The 26,762-nt window shown below is 41.8% G+C and overlaps 1 protein-coding gene across 1 annotated transcript in view; it reads right to left on the reverse strand.

Moving 5' to 3' along the window:
• LOC126191103 (neuronal acetylcholine receptor subunit alpha-10-like) overlaps positions 1 to 26,762 on the reverse strand; it is a 141,867-nt gene that overhangs the window by 73,803 nt on the left and 41,302 nt on the right. Inside the window, exons 3-4 of the mRNA XM_049931840.1 lie at positions 17,230 to 17,271; positions 10,082 to 10,191 (exon numbers count right to left, since the gene is read on the reverse strand). Coding sequence (XP_049787797.1) covers positions 10,082 to 10,191; positions 17,230 to 17,271 — 152 coding nt within the window. The remainder of the gene's footprint in view (positions 1 to 10,081; positions 10,192 to 17,229; positions 17,272 to 26,762) is intronic.

Consider the following 26,762-nt stretch of genomic DNA (forward strand, 5'->3'; position numbering starts at 1 on the left):
ATTCATTAATTGAATAGATTCATTCATCGCTAAACCTTGAGTTTCAAGCTTTTTAACGCTTGCAGATATATGTGAAAAATGAGTGCTAATCACAACAACGTCTTTTTTAATACAGGAATCATTAAAAGCTTCCTTGCACTGGCGTACTGCCAAAGCCTCGGCGATGTCGAAGTTGTTTACCACCCCTCTAATGGCCTCGAAATGTTCATTGTAAAACAACACAGTTTTGACCCACGTACCCCAACGAGTTACCACTGGTTTGGGGGTAAAGATACATTTGGTAGTTTTTCTTTGTAGGTCTTGAAGCAAGCAGGAGCCTTTAGATTTATTTACATTCACAAACGTGGAACGTACTTCTTCATAAAGGCGATGTACTCCATGAGCAAAGCAGGTCACATGAATCAAATTGGGATAAAATACTCGTAGGGCTTTTCCTGCTTTGATCATATAGGGAGCAACATCACAATTAAACACTAACACCTTTTCATCTGCAGAAGATTCTGGAAATATTTTTCTAATAGCCTCATTCACAAATCTAGCGATAGTAGAATGATTCACTTTTTCAAGTTCTTTGCCGGCCGCTAAATAGGAAGAAGAACGCTCTCCTTTTAAAGCACCAGCAATTAAATTTGCAGTGTAACGACCACAAGTGTCTGTAGTTTCGTCAACTGAATTCCAGATAATGCTGTCCTTGAGTTCATTGCGTATTTCTTCCAGAATATTTACGAAAATTGTCGGTATGTAATTTTTACGCAATATTGACTCATCTGGCATAATTTGTTTTAAGCAGAATTTGCGCAGGAAGCCTTTGAGGATAGGGTTTGTAATTTTGTGAAGAGGAATGTTGCTTGCAGTGAATGCTTCACATAGATCTATCTTAAACCAACTGATATTGGTTACCTTTGGACAAATCTCTACTACTACAACTTGCTGTTGTCAGAAGTTGTTGTCGTGATCCTTTCTTCTGCATTCCTACAATATAATGACTTGTCTTCACATGCTGGTCTATTTGAAACTTTTTTCGCACCAAACGTTTTTCTCGCAGACTCGGCAATATAAAATAATTCCGTCATATGTAAATGTTCCAGGATGGTCATCTATCCACGAAACGACGTTTCTTTTTTCGGGCGGAGAGGTGCCTAACACGTTACACACTGCACGTCGTAAACACGTTCACCTATGTACAAGTAAATGGAAAGCTAAGCTGAAACTACGGACGTGCGACTAAAATGTTGTTGTTGTTGTGGTCTTCAGTCCTGAGACTGGTTTGATGCAGCTCTCCATCCTACTCTATACTGTGCAAGCTTCTTCATCTCCCAGTATGTACTGCAGCCTACATCCTTCTGAATCTGCTTAGTGTATTCATCTCTTGGTCTCCCTCTACGATTTTTACCCTCCACACTGCCTTACAATACTAAATTGGTGATCCCTTGATGCCTCATAATATATCCTACCAACCGATCCCTTCTTCAAGTCAAGTTGTGCCACAAATTCCTCCCCAATCCTACTCAGTACCTCCTCATTAGTTATGTGATCTACCCATCTAATCTTCAGCATTCTTCTGTAGCACCACATTTCGAAAGCTTCTATTCTCTTCTTGTCCAAACTATTTATCGCCCTTGTTTCACTTCCATACATGGCTACACTCCATACAAATACTTTCAGAAACGACTTCCTGACATTAAAATCTATACTCAATGTTAACAAATTTCTCTTCTCCAGAAACGCTTTCCTTGCCATTGCCAGTCTACATTTTATATCATCTCTACTTCGACCATCATCAGTTATTTTGCTCCCCAAATAGCAAAACTCCTTTACTACTTTATGTGTCTCATTTCCTAATCTAATTCCCTCAGCATCATCCGACTTAATTCGACTACATTCCATTACACTCGTTTTGCTTTTGTTTATGTTCATCTTATATCCTCCTTTCAAGACACTGTCCATTCCGTTCAACTGCTCTTCCAAGTCCTTTGCTGTCTCTGACAGAATTACAATGTCATCGGCGAACCTTAAAGTTTTTATTTCTTCTCCATGGATTTTAATACCTACTCCAATTTTTTTTGTTTTGTTTCCTTCACTGCTTGCTCAATATACAGATTGAATAACATCGGGGAGAGGCTACAACACTGTCTCACTTCCTTCCCAACCACTGCTTCCCTTTCATGTCCCTCGACTCTTATAACTGCCAACTGGTTTCTGTACAAATTGTAAATAGCCTTTCCCTCCCTGTATTTTACCCCTGCCACCTTCAGAATTTGAAAGAGAGTATTCCAGTCAACATTGTCAAAAGCTTTCTCTAAGTCTACAAATGCGAGAAATGTAGGTTTGTCTTTTTTTAATCTAGCTTCTAAAATAAGTCGTAAGGTCAATATTGCCTCACGTGTTCCCATATTTCTGCGGAATCCAACCTTTTCTTCCCCGAGGTCGGCTTCTACCAGTTTTTCCATTCGTCTGCAAAGAATTCGTGTTAGTATTTTGCAGCTGTGACTTATTAAACTGATTGTTCGGTAATTTTCACATCTGTCAACGCCTGCTTTCTTTGGGATTGGAATTATAATATTGTTCTTGAAGTCTGAGGGTATTTCGCCTGTCTCATACATTTTGCTCACCAGATGGTAGAGTTTTGTCAGAACTGGCTCTCCCAAGGCTGACAGTAGTTCTAATGGAATGTTGTCTACTCCCGGGGCCTTGTTTCGACTTAGATCTTTCAGTGCTCTATCAAACTCTTCACGCAGTATTATATTTCCCATTTCACCTTCATCTACATCCTCTTCCATTTCTATAACATTGCCCTCAAGTACATCGCCCTTGTATAGAGCATCTATATACTCCTTCCACCTTTCTGCTTTCCCTTCTTTGCTTAGAACTGGGTTTCCATCTGAGCTCTTGATATTCATACAAGTGGTTCTCTTTTCTCCAAAGGTCTCTTTAATTTTCCTGTAGGCAGTATCTATCTTACCCCTAGTGATATAAGCCTCTAATCCTTACATTTGTCCTCTAGCCATGCCTACTTAGCCATTTTCCACTTCCTGTCGATCTCATTTTTGAGACGTTTGTATTCCTTTTTGCCTGCTTTATTTACTGCATTTTTACGTTTTCTCCTTTCTTCAATGAAATTCAATATTTCTTCTGTTACCCAAGGATTTCTTCCAGCTCTCGTCTTTTTACCTAGTTGATCCTCTGCTGCCTTCACTACTTCATCCCTCAAAGCTACCCATTCTTCTTCTACTGTATTTCTTTCCCCCATTCTTGTCAATTGTTCCCTTATGCTCTCCCTGAAACTCGGTACAACCTCTGGTTCTGTCAGTTTCTCCAGGTACCATCTCCTTAAATTGCCAGCTTTTGCAGTTTCTTCAGTTTTAATCTACAGTTCATAACCAATAGATTGTGGCCAGAGTCCACATCTGCCCCTGGAAATGTCTTACAATTTAAAACCTGGTTCCTAAATCCTTGTCTTACCATTATATAATCTATCTGAAACCTGTCAGTATCTCCAGGCTTCTTCCATGTATACAACCTTCTTTTATGATTCTTGAACCAAGTGTTAGCTATGATTAAGTTACGCTCTGTGCAAAATTCCACCAGGCGGCTTCCTCTTTCATTTCTTACCCCCAATCCATATTCACCTACTACGTTTCCTTCTCTTCCTTTTTCTACTATCGAATTCCAGTCACCCATGACTATTAAATTTTCGTCTCCCTTCACTATCTGAATAATTTCTTTTATCTCATCACACATTTCTTCAATTTCTTCGTTATCTACAGAGCTAGTTGGCATATAGACTTGTACTACTGTCGTAGGCGTGGGCTTCGTGTCTATCTTGGCCACAACAATGCGTTCGCTGTGCTGTTTGTAGTAGATTACCCGTATTCCTATTGTTTTATTGATTATTAAAGCTACTCCTGCATTACCCCTATTTGGTTTTGTATTTATAACCCTGTATTCACCTGACCAAAAGTCTTGTTCCTCCTGCCACGACCGAGCGAGGTGGCGCAGTGGGTAGACACTGGACTCGCATTCGGGAGGACGACGGTTCAATCCCGGGTCCGGCCATCCTGATTTAGGTATTCCGTGATTTCCCTAAATCACTCCAGGCAAATGCTGGGATGGTTCCTCTAAAAGGGCACGGCCGACTTCCTTCCCCATCCTTCCCTAATCCGATGAGACCGATGACCACGCTGTCTGGTCTCCTTCCCCAAACAACCAACCAACCAACCTCCTGCCACCGAACTTCACTAATTCCCACTATATCCAACTTGAATCTATCCATTTCCCTTTTTAAATTTTCAAACCTACCTGCCCGATTAAGGGATCTGACATTCCACCCCCCCTACCCGTAGAACGCCAGTTTTCTTTCTCCTGATAACGTCGTCCTCTTGAGTAGTCCCCGCCCGCAGATCCGAATGGGGGACTATTTTACCTCCGGAATATTTTACCCAAGAGGGCGCCATCATCATTTATCCGCTTAATTTAATTGTTGTCGACGCGTACGGCATCACAGCAGAGGAAATTTAATGGGGGCGCGGGCGCAGGTGCGTTGACTCTGACTTCTTGTTCCTCTTCTTTCATGATTTTGCTAGGCGGTAGCCTCTCAGTTAGCGATTGTACGCAGCTCTAGATCACGGTCAACTTGTGAGACATCAAAACTAGATCAAACAAGAGACTGCCCGTCTAAATTTTAAAAACATTGTGAACATAGAGCGAAAATATCTATCATCACTAGTTTTTAGCTACAATATTCAATAACCGGTGAAAAGGAGCCAAATATCCAAATGCATATGCAACATGTAAATGCATATAATCCGGTCTCTAATCATTGTCAATGACAATACAAATCTCTTGAGGCTAATATGACCATTTTTTGACGTTTACCTGTTGAATTTTTGTCCCGGTGTTTTCATCTCAAGTATGCTACTCAGAAGTTGCCAGCTATGGAGGACGAACCTTTAACGTACCGATACGTAGCTTTTATGTCCTATTAATACAGGGATGGCTGTAAATAGCTGGTAGGTTTATGAAAACACGATATCCAAATGTGATATTGTACTCAAAACATTTTGCACCTTAATGTAGCGAGGCGGCGGAAGCATTGGGTGCCCAGCACCCAATACAGTCACTCACAGCAACCACAAGTACGAGCTAGTATAAAAGCAAACACCTTTTCGGCAAAACACTTTTAATTCATTAATCATACTCTGTGGCCCCGGTGCAGGTTAAGTGAACGAAGTAATTATCTTAGTCAACCAGATATTTATTATTCTCTGATGGAAATGACACTCTTCAATTTCCCCTACTTCACAATCTTCGGCCTCTAGCATCAAGTTTGTCCTGCTTGTTTTAATATATCTTCCATTAGGTCGTCCTCTGGGCCGGTTCATACCGTGAGGAATCCAACACAGAACCTTCTCCGGCAACCCTTTCTCATTTTATATCGTCAGATGCCAAGTTTATCTGCGTTTCAGCTTCGTTACAGTCAGTTTCATAATCTCAATACGTGTATTTTTTCTTTAACGATTCTTTACTTTCTTTACAGCCGGCATGCAGATTTCCCTTACTATTTGGACAACCACCATGCTTTAACTGTGCATTTCATGTCCACGATTCCCTTCTGTAAGTTAGTATTGGCAGTGTACACTAGTTACACGCTCTCCAAATAGAGCTCATTGGGAATTCATTTCGGAATACATTATTCAGTTTCCCTAACGAGCCCCGCACTACTTTTAGCCTCCTCTTTACTTCTGTAAGTGCTCACCCTCTTATTGTTTTCAGTTGCAGTAAGTTTACAAATCAGTCAATTGTTTCAGTAAATTAATCATTAATTGTTAATACATTCCTATCAGCTTACTGACCGCACACTACTTTGTCTTATCGTAATTAAACTTCAGTCCTGCTGTCACACTTGCTCTGTTCAGTTTCTCCACCCTTTGCTGAAGTTGTTCTGGATCTGAATCTAGCAAAACAGTACTACCTGCAGTTAGAAGGTGGTTCAGAAAAAAAAGAATCCGTTTATTTGTGTGCTTTCTTCGTCCCAGTTAAATGAACGGAAGACCTCTTCCAGGACTGTAGAAAATAGTTGCGGTGGTATTGAGTCTCAATGCCCAAATCTTTTCTCAATTAAGAATTTTTTACTCTCTTCACATAATCGAATGGAAGCTGTCGACTTTTGTATGTCGGGGGAGGCAGCGAGGCAGCTGAGACAGGCCACCTCGAATGTACCCAAAACGAATAAACGTATCCTGGTGAGGTCTTCACTGAGTTACAGGGGACAGTGTGACGACTTTTATGACTACTTGAGGAAATTTTTGAACTTTTATAGCTACAAAAATATGATATATATCTCTTTTCCTTCAGAGCCATTTGAACGATCTCTTTTCCTTTTTACTGGAGCTATATTATTTCAGTGGTACTGGCAAGAGTCTACGAAAAGGACTTCGAAATTAAATGAATGGAACTCAATTAAACAGCAACAAGATAACAGAGCTGTCCGTGCATCAGATGACGTGCCACAAACGTCTGTCATCTTGTACCAAATTCAAGTACAGTAGGCAGGGTTAATGCGTTTACTATTTTGACTGTCGTATCAGGTACTCAATTACTAACAATACGACACAAAGAATTACATTGTCCAGGAACAAAAAAATACAGGCGTATCAGTAATTCCGCAACGAATTGCACCTTATTTCGTGCAAGTCTCATGGTTGAACACAGTTTTTCTAAATCAAGACAGTAGTTTCCCTGGTGAATTTTACAGGCACAGTGGCTGTAGAGTCACAGTAATCAGTTCCGAGGGAAAGCAGATGGAAACAGAGTTCTTTGAATATTTCCGTATAAAAAACTATGCTTTATTGGGGTCTCCTTTATCAGGACGCCCACCCGCGACCAAATACACTCCTGGAAATTGAAATAAGAACACAGTGAATTCATTGTCCCAGGAAGGGGAAACTTTATTGACACATTCCTGGGGTCAGATACATCACATGATCACACTGACAGGACCACAGGTACATAGACACAGGCAACAGAGCATGCACAATGTCGGCACTAGTACAGTGTATAACCACCTTTCACAGCAATGCACGCTGCTATTCTCCCATGGAGACGATCGTAGAGATGCTGGATGTAGTCCTGTGGAACGGCTTGCCATGCCATTTCCACCTGGCGCCTCAGTTGGACCAGCGTTCGTGCTGGACGTGCAGACCGCGTGAGACGACGCTTCATCCAGTCCCAAACATGCTCAATGGGGGACAGATCCGGAGATCTTGCTGGCCAGGGTAGTTGACTTACACCTTCTAGAGCACGTTGGGTGGCACGGGATACATGCGGACGTGCATTGTCCTGTTGGAACAGCAAGTTCCCTTGCCGGTCTAGGAATGGTAGAACGATGGGTTCGATGACGGTTTGGATGTACCGTGCACTATTCAGTATCCCCTCGACGATCACCAGTGGTGTACGGCCAGTGTAGGAGATCGCTCCCCACACCATGATGCCGGGTGTTGGCTCTGTGTGCCTCGGTCGTATGCAGTCCTGATTGTGGCGCTCACCTGCACGGCGCCAAACACGCATACGACCATCATTGGCACCAAGGCAGAAGCGACTCTCATCGCTGAAGACGACGCGTCTCCATTCGTCCCTCCATTCACGGCTGTCGCGACACCACTGGAGGCGGGCTGCACGATGTTGGGGCGTGAGCGGAAGACGGCCTAACGGTGTGCGGGACCGTAGCCCAGCTTCATGGAGACGGTTGCGAATGGTCCTCGCCGATACCCCAGGAGCAACAGTGTCCCTAATTTGCTGGGAAGTGGCGGTGCGGTCCCCTACGGCACTGCGTAGGATCCTATGGTCGTGGCGTGCATCCGTGCGCCGCTGCGGTCCGGTCCCAGGTCGACGGGCACGTGCACCTTCCGCCGACCATTGGCGACAACACCGATGTACTGTGGAGACCTCACGCCCCACGTGTTGAGCAATTCGGCGGTACGTCCACCCGGCCTCCCGCATGCCCACTATACGCCCTCGCTCAAAGTCCGTCAACTGCACATACGGTTCACGTCCACGCTGTCGCGGCATGCTACCAGTGTTAAAGACTGCGATGGAGCTCCGTATGCCACGGCAAACTGGCTGACACTGACGGCGGCGGTGCACAAATGCTGCGCAGCTAGCGCCATTCGACGGCCAACACCGCGGTTCCTGGTGTGTCCGCTGTGCCGTGCGTGTGATCATTGCTTGTACAGCCCTCTCGCAGTGTCCGGAGCAAGTATGGTGGGTCTGACACACCGGTGTCAATGTGTTCTTTTTTCCATTTCCAGGAGTGTACAATAGCAGAGTGTTCCCTATAAGATCGAGAGAAAAGTGATTTGGCCGTACGTAAGTTTACCAAAGATAGTTAGCTAGAAACACATAATACTTTGTACGTAAATGTCAAGTCGAGTTAGATATACAGGGTGAAAAGTATTTAAACCGACAAACTCTGGGAGGTTGTAGGGGACATCAAAACAAATATTTTTCCCTAATGCCTTTTTTCCTATGAGGATTATTTAAACCGGTGGAGGTCATATTACTCTCTTCAGTCGTTAGAGGCGATATTACGATCTTCAGTTGTTAGAGGGCGTATTACACTCTTCAGTTGTAGGCAACTGCTGTCCAGCAGTGTAGTAGCGCAGTGTCTCTGTTAACTAATGGAGCGATAAACCTGGAGTGAGTACACTGGTATGGTTGGTGCGAACTAGGTAGCGCACCACAACGGACGAACTGCACAGCGGGTTTATCAACAAAAACATCCTAATCGCCGTATCCCGCATGATACGACCTTTGCTGCTGTGTACCAACGTCTGCGTGAGACCGGGACATTTAGCAGACTACCTGGGCAGTGGCGCCGTCGCACGGTAAGAACGCTGCAGTTTCAGGAAGCTGTCTTGCAGCATGTGGAGCGGGATCCTTCAATCAGCACTCGTGCAATTGCACATAACATGGGGACGAATCAGACGAATGTAAGAACAGTCCTTCGAGAGCAATTGCTACGTCCATTTCACTTGCAGCGTGTCCACAACCTGGAACCAGTTGATTATCCACCCAGAGGACAGTTTTTGCAGTGGTACCTGGAACAGTGTGAAATGCATCCTACATTTCCAGCCTCTGTGTTGTTTACCGATGAAGCAACGTTCGGGCGTAATGGAGTCTTCAACATGCACAATTCGCACGTTTGGAGTGAGGATAACTCATATGCCACAGTTACTAGCGCTCATCAAGTGCGGTTCTTCGTTAATGTGTGGGTCGGTGTTGTTGGGGACTGTTTAATTGGGCCGTATCTGCTACCTAGGCCATTAAATGGGCAGGCACTATTACAATTTTCTCGCCAGAGCATTGCTAGAATTGCTGGAAGACGTCCCGCTCCCTACAAGACAACGCATGTGGTTCCAACATGACGGGGCGCCGGCAAATTTCAGTCGTCGTGTGCGACGATTCCTGGACCGATGGTTTCCAGAAAAATGGATTGGCACAGGTGGTCCTGTACCATGGCCTGCTCGATCCCCGGATATGTCCCCTCTGGACTTTTTTGTGTGGGGAGAGATGCGCAGCCTTGTTTACGCAACTCCTGTTGCATCAGAAGAGGATCTTGTTGCCCGGATAGTAGCAGCAGCAGGAACAATTCAGGATACTCCTGGGGTTTTTGCCCGTGTCAGACAGAACGTGACCTGACGGTGTAACCTTTGTTTACGTGTCAATGGAGGCATTTTTGAAAATCTGCTGTAATTGAAATTGGGTTGTGTTAATGTGTTTTCTCTTGGTCATAAAAAAATGGAAAAGTGTTTGTTGGTTTGATTAATTTGCCGTCAGAGAAATCTTCCTCTACCAGTTTAAATACTCATCATAGGGAAAATTGACATTAGGGAAAAATATTTGTTTTGATGTCCCCTACAACCTCCCAGAGTTTGTCGGTTTAAATACTTTTCACCCTGTATATATTGAGTAATGAGACACTATAAATCACCGCTACCTGGCACAGAAACTTTGAGTCAGTGACTATGAATACTAAGAGTTTGCTTCCTTACTTTATTGTGATATTCAACAAAGAAATTATAACCTGCTGACATGGACCAGCTCCGGCGTCCAGATGGCATTCGCGCTCATGAGCACCTCCTTGATGCCTTCGTATCGGTTGGGATCCCATTTCAGGAGTTCATCCTTCCATTCCTATAAGAAGAAGACACCTTAATTAAAGTATTACTCCAAAGATTTAAACATTTTGTGCAAAAAGAATTATTAAAAGAAAACACAAGAATTTCAGTGCAGAAAGAATATGCCAAAGGCTTTATTGATTTATATTAAGCGACCATGTTGCGCGTTGGAACCCTTCCTACCTATGTCCATTCTTCTTACTTTCACTGCACATTTATAACAGAACTGAGGGTTACACAACTTGTAGTAACAATATTGACCCAGTAATTCCAGCAGTCGTTAATACAATGGGAGACATATTAATGATGGTAGGACAACATTATTCCTGAGATAATATTAACAGAACCTATAAAAGTATTTACAACTACGGTGCAATAACTACAATACGAATGTCCCGATCAAGGTACGTGATGAGCAAAGGATGAGCCACTGAAACTAGATAAAAGATGGCAGTAAAAATGTATGCTAAAGAAAATAAAAAAGCAAAATATAAATTAAAAATACAAGTAAGAGAAGACGATTAAGGAAGAGCAACGACAAAAGAATGAAAAGAAGAAATCTAAGTAGTAGAGAATGAACATTACAAAGGAAGTACCGGTACCTGTAGTAAAGTACAATTAAATCAGGTAAAGTTGAAGACAGCTTAACTACGATAGCATCAGAAAGCTTGTAAGTGAAGTAGACCATTTCAACAAAAAATAATTTTGAGGACATTTTAATGGTGTGTCGGGCAGCCACAAACCCACGTGGAGAGAACGTTCCATTATAGATACGTACAATGAGCGGTACATAATGCGTAAAACAACAATGAATAGTACAAAGCCGAAGAAGTACCGGTTCTCCCATCCTTTCAGTTGCCTTTTTAGCCCATTCTGAACGCAAGACGTACTATCGCAACGAAGCAATCGAAAGTTGGCAGAATTAAGATCAGAAGGGCTTCCCAAGTCCTCTAAAAGTCTGGATTTTTAGAATAAATGTCGGAAATGGAATTGCAGAAAGAAGTTCAGCACATTCCCAAAGATTAGGAGTTCAGCGGTTTGTTGCCCAGTATCGCAAAAGACGCAGAAATGGACGAAACTGTTGCACTATGCAATAACGCTCAAGTGATCTAGTACAGTTAAAATTTTTGATGCAAGCAAAAAGAAATTATAACAGGGATCGTTTAATCGAAGGAACACCATTCTATGTTTGGATCCATTTTACGACAGAAAACTGTCGCCAATCGTTTGACCGATCAATGAACCCCAACATTCAACATAAAGAGGGGTGCATTTTATCTCTTTTGTCAACATCGATCTGGTTTTCTACAATATTTCCGAATAAGAGGCTCTGTTACATCGGATATCCAAAGTACTTATCCACTAGCACAATTAACATCCCGCACTTACAGAAGATTATGTTTATGTAGCGCAGCCTCATTAATCCTTGAACTCTGAATCTTATTTGCGTGTGAAATACAGTTGACAACTAATTCAATGTGATTGTATGTAAAGCAGTTTTTGCACGTGGAAAGGTTGGTAAATAGTTATACAGGGTAGCATAACTATAACACCACGTTCTTTAAATCTCTATAGAATTATATTGTCGGGATAAAAACACTGTAGCCATGGATATTTTGTCAGGAACACTTACGACTAACAGCTATGCGAATAAAGTAGTAAGAAAAACAAAGACATACTATGGCCCAAAAAACTAGTAGCTCATGAGACCTCACTGGCGAACAAAAACAGGTATCCTGAAAGCCACTGTGTCAAATCAGATAGTTCTGATGTAATATCTGGTAACCTGTTCAGATGTAACTTGAAACATTATTGCTAAAGCCTCCAATATGCAGCTCGATGGCTCATCCTTAGCTATATAACCGGTGAGGTGTCAGGGCAAGGCAGACGTTATGTATACTGCGTTGTAAAACAGCCCTCCACACTTTTGGAAATATTTTGTGGGGAACTGTCTTGTTGAAATTATGGATCAGCAGTTCGATGAAAAAAATTAATCCATGAATGCGCGTCATGACAACCCAAAGCTAGTAAGACTCTCTTGGGAATGTAGTTGTCAACCCGCACATCATTGGCTATGTTCATGTGGTAGTTATACTGCGAGATGCCAACGGTTCAGTGTTACGTTCGAGCATTAGTTCTAGAGTGCTGAATATAGCTAATTGCAGGAGTAATGCTACGGCTCCCGCAGATTTTCCACTGTAAATGAAGACAGGTACAAGTTCTATGTATCCCTAGCAGTAGGGCGATTGTAAACATCCGTCATCTACTTCCTTCTTCACATCCCTGGTACTGGGATAACAATGTCCATCAAAGTCATAGACTGGCAGCTATTTTCTGCCGTAATACAGGAAACGTTTCTTTATTTGCCTTTCAGATTGCTGAAATCAAGTCTATAACTTATACTCACTCATAAGCTATCTTCTTAACGTGTAACAGCAACAAGCGCCAAGTAAAGGGACTTAGCTCAAAGTAGGCTGTTAATCATCACCGCAGGAATAGTGCGGCACTGTGTAAAAGCTTTTCTTCTTTTCAGTTCTCCACTATATCATAAAGTAACATTCTTAACAACGTGTTGGTCTTGGTCTGAAACACATATTTTCACTTCCTAGTTCGGTAAATTCTGAAACTGGATTTCTGCACGGGAAACAAGTGGAGCAAATATGGAACTGTGTGGACTAACATGACTTTTATTTTTTGGCAATAATATCTTTTGACTACACAAGATCTGTGATAGGGCGTACTTATTCTCTGTCGTCGTTTTCCGTCTCACAGATGTAAGTCTGCTTTTGTCCGAAATAAAGATAACAATCATCGATCACACCAGCCCTATAAACCTTCCTCGCATCAGCAACGAAGCATACGAGTGTGGGATTTGTGTCTGTGTTGAGACGCCATGATCGGCATCATTTGAACTCTTCTGTAGGGAGGGTGAACTTGGAGTTGGAGTGGCTGCTTAGGACGGATATAGGGTCCCATATTGGTTTGATTCCTGTGGATGCTATCGATAGGTGGGACTACACTAGGCATGGCCTTCACCTCAATAGGAAGGGGAAGGGAAAACTATCTGGGTTGATTGCAGAAAACTTAAGGGGGGACACTGTCACAAGTGGTAAAATACCAGTGGTCACAGGTGTCAGAGGGATGTCTTTTTTAGGATAGGGAAGGGGGAAAGAAAACGAGTTTTAAGAGAGATTGGCAGACACACTCAGTTTGAGGAAACAGATGAACAGGAGTCAGATTTTAGCATACAGCCTCCATTTAAACGATGTTTAACAGAAAGTAATCAGAAACTGCCAGTTCATCTTCGCCAAAGCAGTTATAATCCCATTAGTTTGCAGTATCAGTTATCTTTATTACACCAGAACAATATGGGACTCAGAAATAAAGTTGATGAACTACTCATTTGTATCGATGAAGTGAATTCATCTAACCAAATTGACATAATCAGCCTCTCTGAACATCAAGTGGCCACTGGAATAGATATGTTAGACATTTCAGGATTTAAGCTAGCTTCCTACTTCTGCAGAGTGGATATGGATGGAGGAGGAGTTGCCTCGTTTATTGAAAACTACCATAAATTCAAGAACATTGACATTAATAAATTCTGTTTAGAGAAGCATCTAGAAGCATGTGCAACAGAGGTAGAGTTCCATAACAGATCCTATATAATAGAAACTATTTACGGATCACCTGCAGGAAATTATAATCTTTTCATAAATCATCTATAAGCTCTTTTGTATTATTTAACAGAAAGAAACAAAGAAATTTTGATTGCTGGTGACTTTAATACAGATTTTCTAATGCAATCTTCCAGTAAACATTTATTGCAGTTAGTAATGATGTCTTTCAATCTAACTCACACTGTAAACTTTCCAACTAGGATCATTAAATCCTCAAGGACAGCCATTGATAACTTTTTGGAGACAAAGCAAAGGAACAAAATCACATCATAAAACCTGTAATAAATGGACTATCAGATCATGACATGCAGCTCCTTGTTTTAGATGTAAATTCTAAGCAGATTATCAAGACTGCAAAATCGGAGTACAGGAGAGTAGTCAATCAATCAAAAATTGAGTGTTTTAGAAAACTGCTCAATGATATGAACTGGAAAGATGTTTATAGTGCTCATGACATGAATGAAAAATATAACCCATTCATGAACAATGTCAGTACCATGTTTGAAAACTGTTTTCCTCTAAAAGTTACTCAAATCAAACAGAAGTCCATAATAAAACCATGGATTACACAAGGAATAAAGATTTCCTGTAAGACAAAAAGGAAAATGTATCTGTCGACCAAGATTAGCTCCAATGCTGATGATTTAGCTAACTACAAGGAATACTGTAAAATATTAAAAAAGTAATTGAGACATCTAAACAAATGCACTATGAGAAGAAGATAGCAATGTCAGGGAACAAAATAAAAACAATATGGGATATAGTGAAAGAGGTGATTGGTAGAACCAGAAACGAACAGGAGCAAATAGCACTAAGGGTAGATGACACATTAGTAACCAATGGGCATAGTGTGGCAAATCTATTTAACAAGTACTTTATATCCGTTACTGGCAGAATGGGATTGTCAGGATCAGTAAATAATGCCCTTGAATATCTGAAACTAGCCTTTACAAATAGCTTCAGGTACATGAATATGTCACTCACTTCAGCAAAAGAAATAACTTCCATAACAAAATCTTTAAAAACAAAGCATTCTAGTGGTTACAATGAAATATCCACAAAGTTAATTAAGGCACGTTCTTGTGAGTTTAGTACAATTATAAGTTACTTGAGTAACCAGTCAATTATAACTGGGACATTCCCTGACTGGCTAAAATATGCAGATGTAAAGCCTCTATTCAAGAAAGGGGAAAAAGAGATACCATCAAACTACAGACTGATTTCACTTTTGCCAGCATTCTCAAAAATTTTAGAAAAAGTAATGTACAGGCAGCTTCTCAACCATCTGACCACAAATAACATATTATCAAGAACACAGTTCGGTTTTCTGAAGGTTTCTGATATCGAGAAGGCTATTTACACCTACAGTGAAAATGTACTTATTTCTTTAAATAACAAGTTACAAGCAGCAGGTATTTTCTGTGATTTGTCAAAGGCATTCGATTGTGTGAACCACAACATCGTTTTAAATAAATTAGAATTCTATGGTGTCACGGGCAGTGCTGCAAAATAGTTCAAGTCATACATCACTAACAGGAAACAAAGGGTGTCAGTGGAAGGGACTAGTGAATTAAGTCATCAGTCATCATCAGACTGAGAAGAAATTACATGTGGTGTCCTACAAGGATCCATCTTAGGGCCATTGCTTTTTCTTGTGTACATTACTGATTTCTCATCAGTTACATTGCCAGAAGCAGAGTTCGTTTTGTTTGCAATAAATAGTATGTCGAGTGTAGTTCTAGAAAGCTCTGCTAATGATATTTTCATGGATATTAATAAATGGTTTAAAGCCAACTCACTGGCATTAAATGACTCACTATATGCAATGCAGAACCTGTAAGAGGTTTCCACCCAGCATATGCATAAAGTATGAAGAAGAGCAGATAGAAGAGGTTGACAGTCTTAAATTCCTGGGATTACAACTTGATAATAAATTCAGTTGGGAGGAGCACACCACAGAACTGCAGAAACGCCGTAACAAATTTGTATTTGCAATTCGAGTGTTAGCAGACATAGGCGACATAAAAATGAAAAATCTTGCATACTTTGCCTACCTTCATTCCATAATGTCATATGGTATAATATTTTGGGGTAACTCTTCAAGTCAAACAAAAGTTTTCAGAGTCCAAAAGCGTGTAATACATATTATTTGTGGAGTAAATTCACGGACATCCTGTAGAAACCTCTTCAAAGAACTGGGTATACTAACTACTGCCTATCAGTATATTTACTCCTTAATGAAATTTTTCCTAAATAATATATCTCTTTTCCCAGCAAACAGCTCAGTTCATACATACAATACCAGGAACAAAAATGATCTACACAAGGACTTAAAAGCACTTACTTTAGTGCAAAAAGGGGTGCACTACTCAGGAACACTCATCTTCAATCATTTGCCAGCAAACATAAAAAAATTTAGTTACAAATAAAGATCAAGAATGAAATTTTCACTCTACAGCGGAGAGTGCGCTGATATGAAACTTCCTGGCAGATCAAAACTGTGTGCAGGACCGAGACTCGAACTCGGGACCTTTGGTTTCGCAGGCAAGTGCTCTACCAACTGAGCTACCCAAGTAAGACTCACGCATCGTCCTCACAGCTTTACTTCTGCCAGCACCTCGTCTCCTACCTTCCAAACTTCACAAAAGCTCTCCTGCGAACCTTGCAGAACTAGCACTCCTGAAAGAAAGGATATTGCGGAGACATGGCTTAGCCACAGCCTGGGGGATGTTTCTAGAATGAAATTTTCACTCTACAGCGGAGTGTGCACTGATATGAAACAAATAAAGATCAGTTTAAAAGGAGTCTGAAAGACTTACTAGTGGCCAACTCCTTCTACTCCATTGACGATTTTTTTAATAGAAACAAATGATGTTTTGTATAAATTTATACTATTAGTATTGTTATTTCAGCTTGAAAAAAAGATTGACATGTTCCACATCCACGAGGATTTCCTCAGCACGGATCTATGGAACGAAAAACTAATCTAATCTAATCTAGATTAGTATTCGATGATAGCAAATTTCCATTTCTTCGTGAAAGTTTTCTTTCTCCTGGAAGACAAACATTATGTATATTCTTTACTTCTGCCGTAGTCAGTTATTTTTCTGTCCAAATGGAAAGATTATCTACTACTTGTAGTATCTCATCTCGAAGCCTGATTTCCCCAGAATCACCACATTTAATTTTGCTAAACTCCATTAACTTCCTTTTCTCTTCCGAGACACTTTCCATTCCGCTAAACTGATATTCCAAATGCTTTGCCCTGTCTTACTGGATGTCTGCGTTCCGTGGTAAGCTGAAGTGAGATATGAGAGGCCGAAAATTATCGTGAGTCTTTGTTACTCGCAAATCTTAAGATAAACGGATTTTACCCAGTAAGTCCAGGTCTCAACTCCCAGCATGTCGTGACTCATCTGTAAAGAGAAAAAAGTTGTTAGACTTTATATAAAACAGTACTATAGACATAAGTAAACATCAAAATAACAAAAAAAGGCCTTACTAACAGACAGTATATACACATGATGTTGTGGTGCCTGTGTTAGTCTGATTACGATGCAAAGCTCCTTCGGACGTGCAAACATGTCGAAAGGAACAGGCACTGCGGTGACTACAGCCGTTATGAAATACATAAATGTGTTCGCAACTGCGAAAAAAGACAACCATCAGCTGTAGAATGGAAAGACGACAAAGAAAATTTGTGCCGGAGCGGGAATCGAACGCGTATTTCCTCGTTATTGCGAGCGGTCGCCTTACCATTTTCCATCCTTTCTTTTTTTCTTTCTTTTATTAAAAAAATCTCTTTTTGTTCGCTTTTGTTCGTTGCATCTGCTCAGGGCGGACGTCGTAAGACATCCGTTTAAGTTCGTTGTTGATGGATTAACTCAGTATTTTTTATTACAGAGAGAAGCTAACCCTCTGACCGAACACCCTGAGGGGGGGGGTCTCCTTCCACCCCTTCAACCCGTCCTTTACGCTCGCCAATTTTTGCCTTCTCGGCCCGGCTTCTCCGCCTTTAAAGAATGAATGTAACTTGATGACGTGGAAACACGCTTCTTCTGAACGACAAACTAAGTATGCCCCTTCTGTTGCCTTTGTTTGCAACATGGCTTGAATAAAATTAAATGTAAATTCCATTGAGAAGGCAGTCACATAATTGTTATGGAAATGTAACTGCATCTGTAAATTTCGTTCTCCGTGCGTGGAAAAACGGAAAGAAGCAAACTCATTAATGCTGATAAGTAAAATTTCCTTCTTCAGAAGGTAATGAAGTAAAGTAGACTTCTTCTGCTTGATTTTACACATAATTAACATAAATGTGTCTTCTTGTGAAAAGAAAAGGAAAGAAAGACAGCAACTAAATAAAGGGTGTATACCAGTTTCATCACTGTGCTTCCCCCAAAACAAAGTAATAGATACACATAGGCTTAACAGGTCTATACTGATGATCTTCTCTGATTACTTTCTGTTGGAAATCCTCCTCCTGCTAGGTGAAGTACAAACTTTAACCATAAATCATTCGTCTAATATACGAAATGCTTGGATGTGTAATGTAAATTAGGCATTTTTATTGGTTACAGTATTGTTTTAGTTAAAAAATTTGCGTAATTTTCTTTGTATTTTTTAGTACACATCAACTTGTGGTGCTCAGTTGCAAGGTATACCCAGAAGTCCTCCCTATTGCTTGATTCTTTTGTTAGGATGTAATGGATCGTTTGGCCTTTCAACCAGTTAATTGCGTTTCGTTTTGTTTTTGTTGTTGTTGTGGTCTTCAGTCCTGAGACTGGTTTGATGCAGCTCTCCATGCTACTCTATCCTGTGCAAGCTTCTTCATCTCCCAGTACCTACTGCAACCTACATCCTTCTGAATCTGCTTAGTGTATTCATCTCTTGGTCTCCCCCTACGATTTTTACCGTCCACGCTGCCCTCCAATACTAAATTAGTGATCCCTTGATGCCTCAGAACATGTCCTACCAACCGATCCGTTCTTCTGGTCAAGTTGTGCCACAAACTTCTCTTCTCCCCAATCCTATTCAATACTTCCACATTAGTTATGTGATCTACTCATCTAATCTTCAGCATTCTTCTGTAGCACCACATTTCAAAAGCTTCTATTCTCTTCTTGTCCAAACTATTTACCGTCCATGTTTCACTTCCATACATGGCTACACTCCATACAAATACTTTTAGAAATGACTTCCTGAGACTTAAATCTATACTCGATGTTAACAAATTTCTCTTCTTCAGGAACGCTTTCCTTGCCATTGCCAGTCTACATTTTATATCCTCTCTACTTCGACCATCATCAGTTATTTTGCTCCCCAAATAGCAAAACTTCTTTACTACTTTAAGTGTCTCATTTCCTAATCTAATACCCTCAACGTCACCCGACTTAATTCGACTACATTCCATTATCCTCGTTTTGCTTTTGTTGATGTTCATCTTATATCCTCCCTTCAAGACACCATCCATTCCGTTCAACTGCTCTTCCAAGTCCTTTGGAGTCTCTGACAGAATTACAATGTCATCGGCGAATCTCAAAGTTTTTATTTCTTCTCCATGGATTTTACTACCTATTCCAAACTTTTCTTTTGTTTCCTTTACTGCTTGCTCAATATACAGATTGAACAACATCGGGGAGAGGCTACAACCCTGTCTTACTCCCTTTCATGTCCCTCGACTCTTATAACTGCCATCTGGTTTCTGTACAAGTTGTAAATAGCCTTTCGCTCCCTGTATTTCACCCCTGCCACCTTTAGAATTTGAAAGAGAGTATTCCAGTCAACATTGTTAAAAGCTTTCTCTAAGTCTACAAATGCTAGAAACGTAGGTTTGCCTTTCCTTAATCTTTCTTCTAAGATAAGTCGTAAGGTCAGTATTGCCTCACGTGTTCCAGTATTTGTACAGAATCCAAACTGATCTTCCCCGAGGTCGGCTTCTACTAGTTTTTCCATTCGTCTGTAAAGAATTCGTGTCAGTACTTTGCAGCTGTGGCTTATTAAACTGATTGTTCGGTAATTTTCACATCTGTCAACACCTGCTTTCTTTGGGATTGGAATTATTATATTCTTCTTGAAGTCTGAGGGTATTTCGCCTGTTTCATACATCTTGCTCACCAGATAGTAGAGTTTTGTCAGGACTGGCTCTCCCAAGGACGTCAGTAATTCCAATGGAACGTTGTCTACTCCGTGGGCCTTGTTTCGACTCAGGTCTTTCAGTGCTCTGTCAAACTCTTCACGCAGTATCGTATCTCCCATTTCATCTTCATCTACATCCTCTTCCATTTCCATAATATTGTCCTCAAGTGCATCGCCCTTGTATAGACCCTCTATATACACCTTCCACCTTTCTGCTTCCCTTCTTTGCTTAGAACTGGGTTTCCATCTGAGCTCTTGATGTTCATACAAGTGGTTCTCTTATCTCCAAAGGTCTCTTTAATTTTCCTGTAGGCAGATTCTATCTTACCCCTAGTGAGATAAGCCTCTACATCCTTACATTTGTCCTCTAGCCATCCCTGCTTAGCCATTTTGCACTTCCTGTCGATCTCATTTTTGAGACGTTTGTATTCCTTTTTGCCTGCTTCATTTACTGCATTTTTATATTTTCTTCTTTCATCAATTAAATTCAATATTTCTTCTGTTACCCAAGGATTTCTGCTAGCCCTCGTCTTTTTACCTACTTGATCCTCTGCTGCCTTCACTATTTCATCCCTCAAAGCTACCCATTCTTCTCCTACTGTATTTCTTTCCCCCATTCCTGTCAATTGTTCCCTTATGCTCTCCCTGAAACTCTGTACAGCCTCTGGTTCTTTCAGTTTATCCAGGTCCCATCTCCTTACATTCCCACCTTTTCGCAGTTTCTTCAGTTTTAATCTACAGGTCATAACCATTAGATTGTGATCAGAGTCCATATCTCCCCCGGAAATGTCTTACAATTTAAATCTCTGTCTTACCATTATATAATCTATCTGATACCCTTTAGTATCTCCAGGGTTCTTCCATGTATACAACCTTCTATCATGATTCTTAAACCAAGTGTTAGCTATGATTAAGTTGTGCTCTGTGCAAAATTCTACCAGGCGGCTTCCTCTTTCATTTCTTAGCCCCAATCCATATTCACCTACTACGTTTCCTTCTCTCCCTTTTCCTACACTCGAACTCCAGTCACCCATAACCATTAAATTTTCGTCTCCCTTCACTATCTGAATAATTTCTTTTATTTCATCACACATTTCTTCAATTTCTTCGTCATCTGCAGAGGTAGTTGGCATATAAACTTGTACTACTGTAGTAGGTGTGGGCTTCGTATCTATATTGGCCACAATAATGCGTTCACTATGCTGTTTGTAGTAGCTTACCCGCATTCCTATTTTCCTATTCATTATTAAACCTACTCCTGCATTACCCCTAGTTGACTTTGTGTTAATAACCCTGTAGTCATCTGACCAGAAGTCTTGTTCCTCCTGCCACCGAACTTTACTAATTCCCACTATATCTAACTTTAACCTATCCATTTCCCTTTTTAAATTTTCTTACCTACCTGCCCGATTAAGGGATCTGACATTCCACGCTCCGATCCGTAGAACGCCAGTTTTCTTTCTCCTGATAACGTCGTCCTCTTGAGTAGTCCCCGCCCGGAGATCCAAATGGGGGACTATTTTACCTCTGGAATATTTTACCCAAGAGGACGCCATCATCATTTAATCATACAGTAAAGCTGCATGCCCTCGGGAAAAATTACGGCCGTAGTTTCCCCTTGCTTTCAGCCGTTCGCAGTACCAGCACAGCAAGGCCGTTTTGGTTATTGTTACAAGGCCAGATCAGTCAATCATCCAGACTGTTGCCCTTGCAACTACTGAAAAGGCTGCTGCCCCTCTTCAGGAACCACACGTTTGTCTGGTCTCTCAACAGATACCCCTCCGTTGTGGTTGTACCTACGGTACGGCTATCTGTATCGCTGAGGCACGCAAGCCTCCCCACCAACGGCAAGGTCCATGGTTCATGGGGGGGGCGTTTTGTTTTAGGGTAAGATATACCGTCAGGATTTAACGGTCGTAACGGCATTGGGCGTAGTTCTGCTGACGCTCGCTATCTTTTGTCTTATGTAGAGCCATATTTCTTTTACCCTTTCACACAGCAATCTATGCTCTTCGGTATCTGGTGTATTACATAATGTACACAGCGGTGACTCGGCCAGTCGAATAGAGTAAAGTTTAGAGTTCGTCGTAATTTTTCTGTTTACAGCAAAGTACCAGGTCGATTTGACATACGTTGGCAGGTTCCGGCAGTGAATATTTTCCCATATTGTTTTCCAGTTATAACAATGATACTTTTGTTCTACTTCGTTTCTGGGTTTGTCTTTCATCAAGTAATTGTAAAGTTCTTTTACTTTCATGATGTCTTTTTCAGGAATCCTTGTCTGTATGTAGCTGTATTCTACGATAAAGTATTTCAAGTGGTATAGTCCGTTGGATATGTGTTGGACATTTATAGGTGCACTGACGTCAGCAGGAGCTATTTCGTTTAACAAATGTGCAGCAAGGGTACCACTTGGTTGTTTCCATTGTTTGTATGTGGTAGCAAGGTATAAGGCTTGCGCTTTTTTGCTGACATCGGTGAGATTTAACTCACCACATTTCGTAGGGAGCATCAGAATGTCATATTTGATTTTGTAAATACGTCCGCGGCCCACAAAGTGTCCTAGTGAAGATGCGATGCTTTTCAACAAAGTCGCAGGTGGTGGCAGAACTTGTGCTACTTAATTAACTTTGGATGTGATGTATACATTTGCCACTGTTACTTTTTGAAGTTCATCGAGTTTCCTAATACCATGTGCTTGTACAGAGGCGTGTATGCTGTTAAGTAATTTTCGATAATGCGCAGCCATAGTGTGCTTGATATTTCTTTTAAAAACCATTGCCGAGACATTTCATGGTTACAAGCTCGCGTAACAGATCCTGCGTTTGGGTCCCAATTCCACGGCCAATGTTGAAAATCCCCGACTTTGTTCTATTAAGTTTTGCACCAGATGCCTGTTCATATTTTGTTACTGTTCGTAGTGCGCTCTGTACTTCAGCGCCATTCACGACTAGGAAACTAACATCATCAGCGTACGCCTTGCACACGATCTTTTCTCCATGTATTTGCAGTCCTTGTACATGTTTCATAAGGGAGGCAAGCAGGGGCTCGATGGCGATGGCGAAGAGTGCCATTGACATTGGACACCCTTGCCTAATGGAGCTGGTGACGTCAATCGGGCGGCTAATGTGTCCATTGATGACAAATCTGGCTGAGTTGTTTGTTAATGTATTTCTTACTACCGCAATGAATCTAGGTGGGAAGCCCATTGCGCCCATGGTGCGAAGGAGAAAACTATGATTAACCCTGTCGAAGGCTTTATCAAAGTCGAGTGAGATGAGTGCACATTTTATTTTTCAGACGTCGGCCGTTGAGATTAGGTCCCTGTAATCACAGAGGGTCTGGAGAATTCTTCTGTCTTTGCCCACACTTGTTTGATAAGGGCCAGTGACACTGGTCATCGTGGTTTTCAGCCTGCGAGCGAGGATGCGGCCAAAGATTTTGTAATCGCTGTTTAAAAAAGCGTAATTGTCCTCAGAGCACTTACAGATTTCGTATTGGTAGTTTTTGGCACTAACACTACGAGTCCCTCACGAAATTCTTTCGGGATGTCATTTTCAGGGTATAGCAGTTCGTTGCAGATGACAGTAAACTTGCCTTTTACGAGACCACTGAATCTGCGATAAAATTCTGGCGGAATTCCATCTGCCCCTGGAGCCTTATTTTTCGTGCTTCCATATATAGCTTCTTCTACGTTTTCTTCAGTCACTTGCGAGATGAGAGTTTGTGCTTCCGCGTGGCATACTTTGCCCTGGAGGTTGGTCATTAACTCGTCTTGAAGCTGTTCGTCAACCGGTTGACTAGACATTAAGGATTCAAAATGCTGTACGATTGCCTCTTTAATCTCTCTTTGCTTCGTCAGCTTCCTTCCATCATCAGTTGTTATTTCAGATAATATCTTGCGGGACGCCCTTTTGCTTTCACGAATGACATGATAAATGGAAGTGACCTCGTGCTGTGCTATATTCTGGGCACGCGACCTTATTTGGTAGCCTTCCAGTTGTTTATGCCGTAGTACTAAAATTTTTGCTTTAATTTTGTTAATTCTTTCGTAGTTGTCCACAACTGTTGCATCGGACTTGTACAAATCCCTTAGACATTGAAAGTAAAATTCTATAGTTGATTTGTACCAAAAGTTTTTGTCTTTTGAGTAGTTTATGAAAAACCTCCGTATTTTGGGTTTGGCATGTTTCAGCCAGCAGTCAGTGCCAGATTTGTACGAGCTAAATTTGCTTTCACACTCTTGCCATACCTTGTAAAATGCCTCCTGACAAGCATGGTCTTCCAGATGTGACACGTTGAGCTTCCATGTGCCTCTACCTCGGAAGGTCCCTTGTTTTATCAGATTGATTGTGGATATGTATGCAGCATGATCCAAAATAACGGTAGGCCATACTTCAGACAGCAAAATGAGGTGTTTCAAATTGTGCGTTACATATATCCTGCCGAGACGGCTCGCCGAGTGACTTGTGGCGTGGGTGAAGCCAGGGGCTGCACCGTGCATATGTTCCCATGAGTCTATTAGTCTTAAGTCATTAACTATACGTTCCAGTTCAGTAGACTTGTTGAAATTGGGAGTTTGGTCTTTGTCATGCAAAACACTGTTAAAATCTCCTCCCAGGATAAGGTGTTCATATCGAGTTCCAAATAGTGGGACAATTTCTTCTTTAAAGAACTCCGTTCTGCGGTGCCTGTTACTGGATCCTGAAGGGGAATACACGTTAATGAGTCGTATTTTGTTTATTGTGGCCGCTATACCTTTACGGTTTGGTAGTTTTACTACATCTTGGACTACTATGCCTTCCTTTGTGAGCAGAGCCGTGCCCTTTTCCGCTCCATGCCCTGGGTTTGTAATGGCGTTGAAGCCAGGTATGTTACCAAGCTCAATGTCTGTCACTTCTTGTAAAAGTATAATGTCACTGTCAGAAGCATATATATAATCTTTTAAGTTCTGTAGTTTAAAGGAACTATGAATCTTATTAAGGTTTACTGTCGCGATTTTGTATGCTTTTATGTCAGACATTCTTCGTTCTCCTTTATCTAACTTTAAAAAACATTCTTCTGTTTTGTCACGCAAGCGTCAGCTTTAAAACGCATTTTAATAATATTCACCGGTAGCAAATGTTTCAGTGGTGTGTCCTTGTTCTTTAGAATGTTCGTTCGCGGAGACGTCTTCGTTGAAGAAATCAGCCACATGTGGGGCTAGCTTACAGTCTGTCTTAGTTTCTGAAACTTCTGTCATTTCTTCGTCGGCATTGTTATGGTCGCTTTCGTCTGCCCAGCTGCTTGAGGTTGTCGTCGTGGGTGGGACTCGTTTCTTGGGGGTGGCTGGATGCTTTCTTTGTTGGCTTTCCTTGGACGTCTCGTTTTTCCAGCGCAGAAGGGGAACGCTCCTCAGAAACTGGTGTCGCTTTCGTGTTGCTATAGATCTGTTGGCTTAAGGTACTATCTATTTCCTTCGCTTTTTGTCGGAGTGTGGGAGCTGTCTCCTTTGCACCTTTGCGCGCCAGCCGGCGTTTCTTATTTTTCTTCGGAGAATTGCCTCTCGACGGACTTCCTTCAGTATCCAAGTTAGTGTCGCTTTCCTGCAAGGTGTGTCGGTCTTCAACTTCCGGCGGATCTGCTGCCTTTACAGTTGCAGGTGCCTGCTTCGGTGGAACTTCAACTGTGTCCGTAGATTGACGGGACTCTTGTAGGTCGTCAGCTATGACGGCACTGACGTCCATCGGAATTTCAGTGTCTGGAGAATTTGTATTTGCACACGATTCTGGGGCTGAGGAAGCAGTCGGCCGTTCGCGTGCCACGGCGGCGTAAGTTCCAGGCAGTGTTGTCATAGCAGGTGACCTGCCGGCCTCGCCGGCCGGCAGCTGCGCCACGCGCCGCTGTATACATTCTGCGCGAACGTGCCCAGGCTTGTTACAGGCGGCACAGGTTCGCGGTTGGTCGTCATAAATTACAATCCCTCTATATCCGCAGGCATTGATGTACGACGGGATGTGCTTTTGTAACTCTACTCGAAGCTGCCGTACGCCATTTAGTACTGGGAATTTATGCGCGCTTGACCATTTCTCGGCAAAGTTGCTGAGCACTTTCCCGAAGGGTGAAATTACAGCATTAATTTGGTCTGTTGTAATCTCAAAAGGCAACTCGAAGATTCGAATTGTGCGAATGCCAAAACCAGCATGTGCAACGGTGACTTCACCAACGTTTCCATCTGAGTGCTTAAATTTCATGACACCTCCGGAAGACTCAACTATTTTCTCGCGCAACTCGGAACTACGCATTTTAACAAACACGACACAAGCTACAATCGACAGGTGGATCCCAATTACATCATTAAAGGAGAGCTTCACATCTTCTTCTAACCAATTTTCTATTTCAAACGACTTGGGTCTGGCATATCGAGGATCAAAGTAAGTTTCAACGTATCTTTTCGACTTGGTTGAGCCATCACTGCATGCTAGTCATTATTTCTCGAAGTGTTCTACAAACAGGGTTTTAAGCCGCAGCAAGCGCAAGACTTACCACGCGGAAGCACGGCGCAGCGCACAGCACTCTACGTCCTACCTCCACGCCGTCCGCCGGCGAACTGGTCCATTTGGCTAATCGAGTACGACTCACGGTCAGACCCAAACTTCCATATGCCGTCAACCATGCATCTACAACCTGTACTCGTATTTCCATTATGTATATTCCCCTACAGGTGAGGCGTTTGACTTCGAAGTCGCTTTCCTGGTATCGGCAGATAAATACCAAGCTTCAATGCCTG

This window comes from Schistocerca cancellata, chromosome 6 (genome assembly GCF_023864275.1).
Source record: "Schistocerca cancellata isolate TAMUIC-IGC-003103 chromosome 6, iqSchCanc2.1, whole genome shotgun sequence".
Lineage (NCBI taxonomy): Eukaryota > Metazoa > Arthropoda > Insecta > Orthoptera > Acrididae > Schistocerca > Schistocerca cancellata.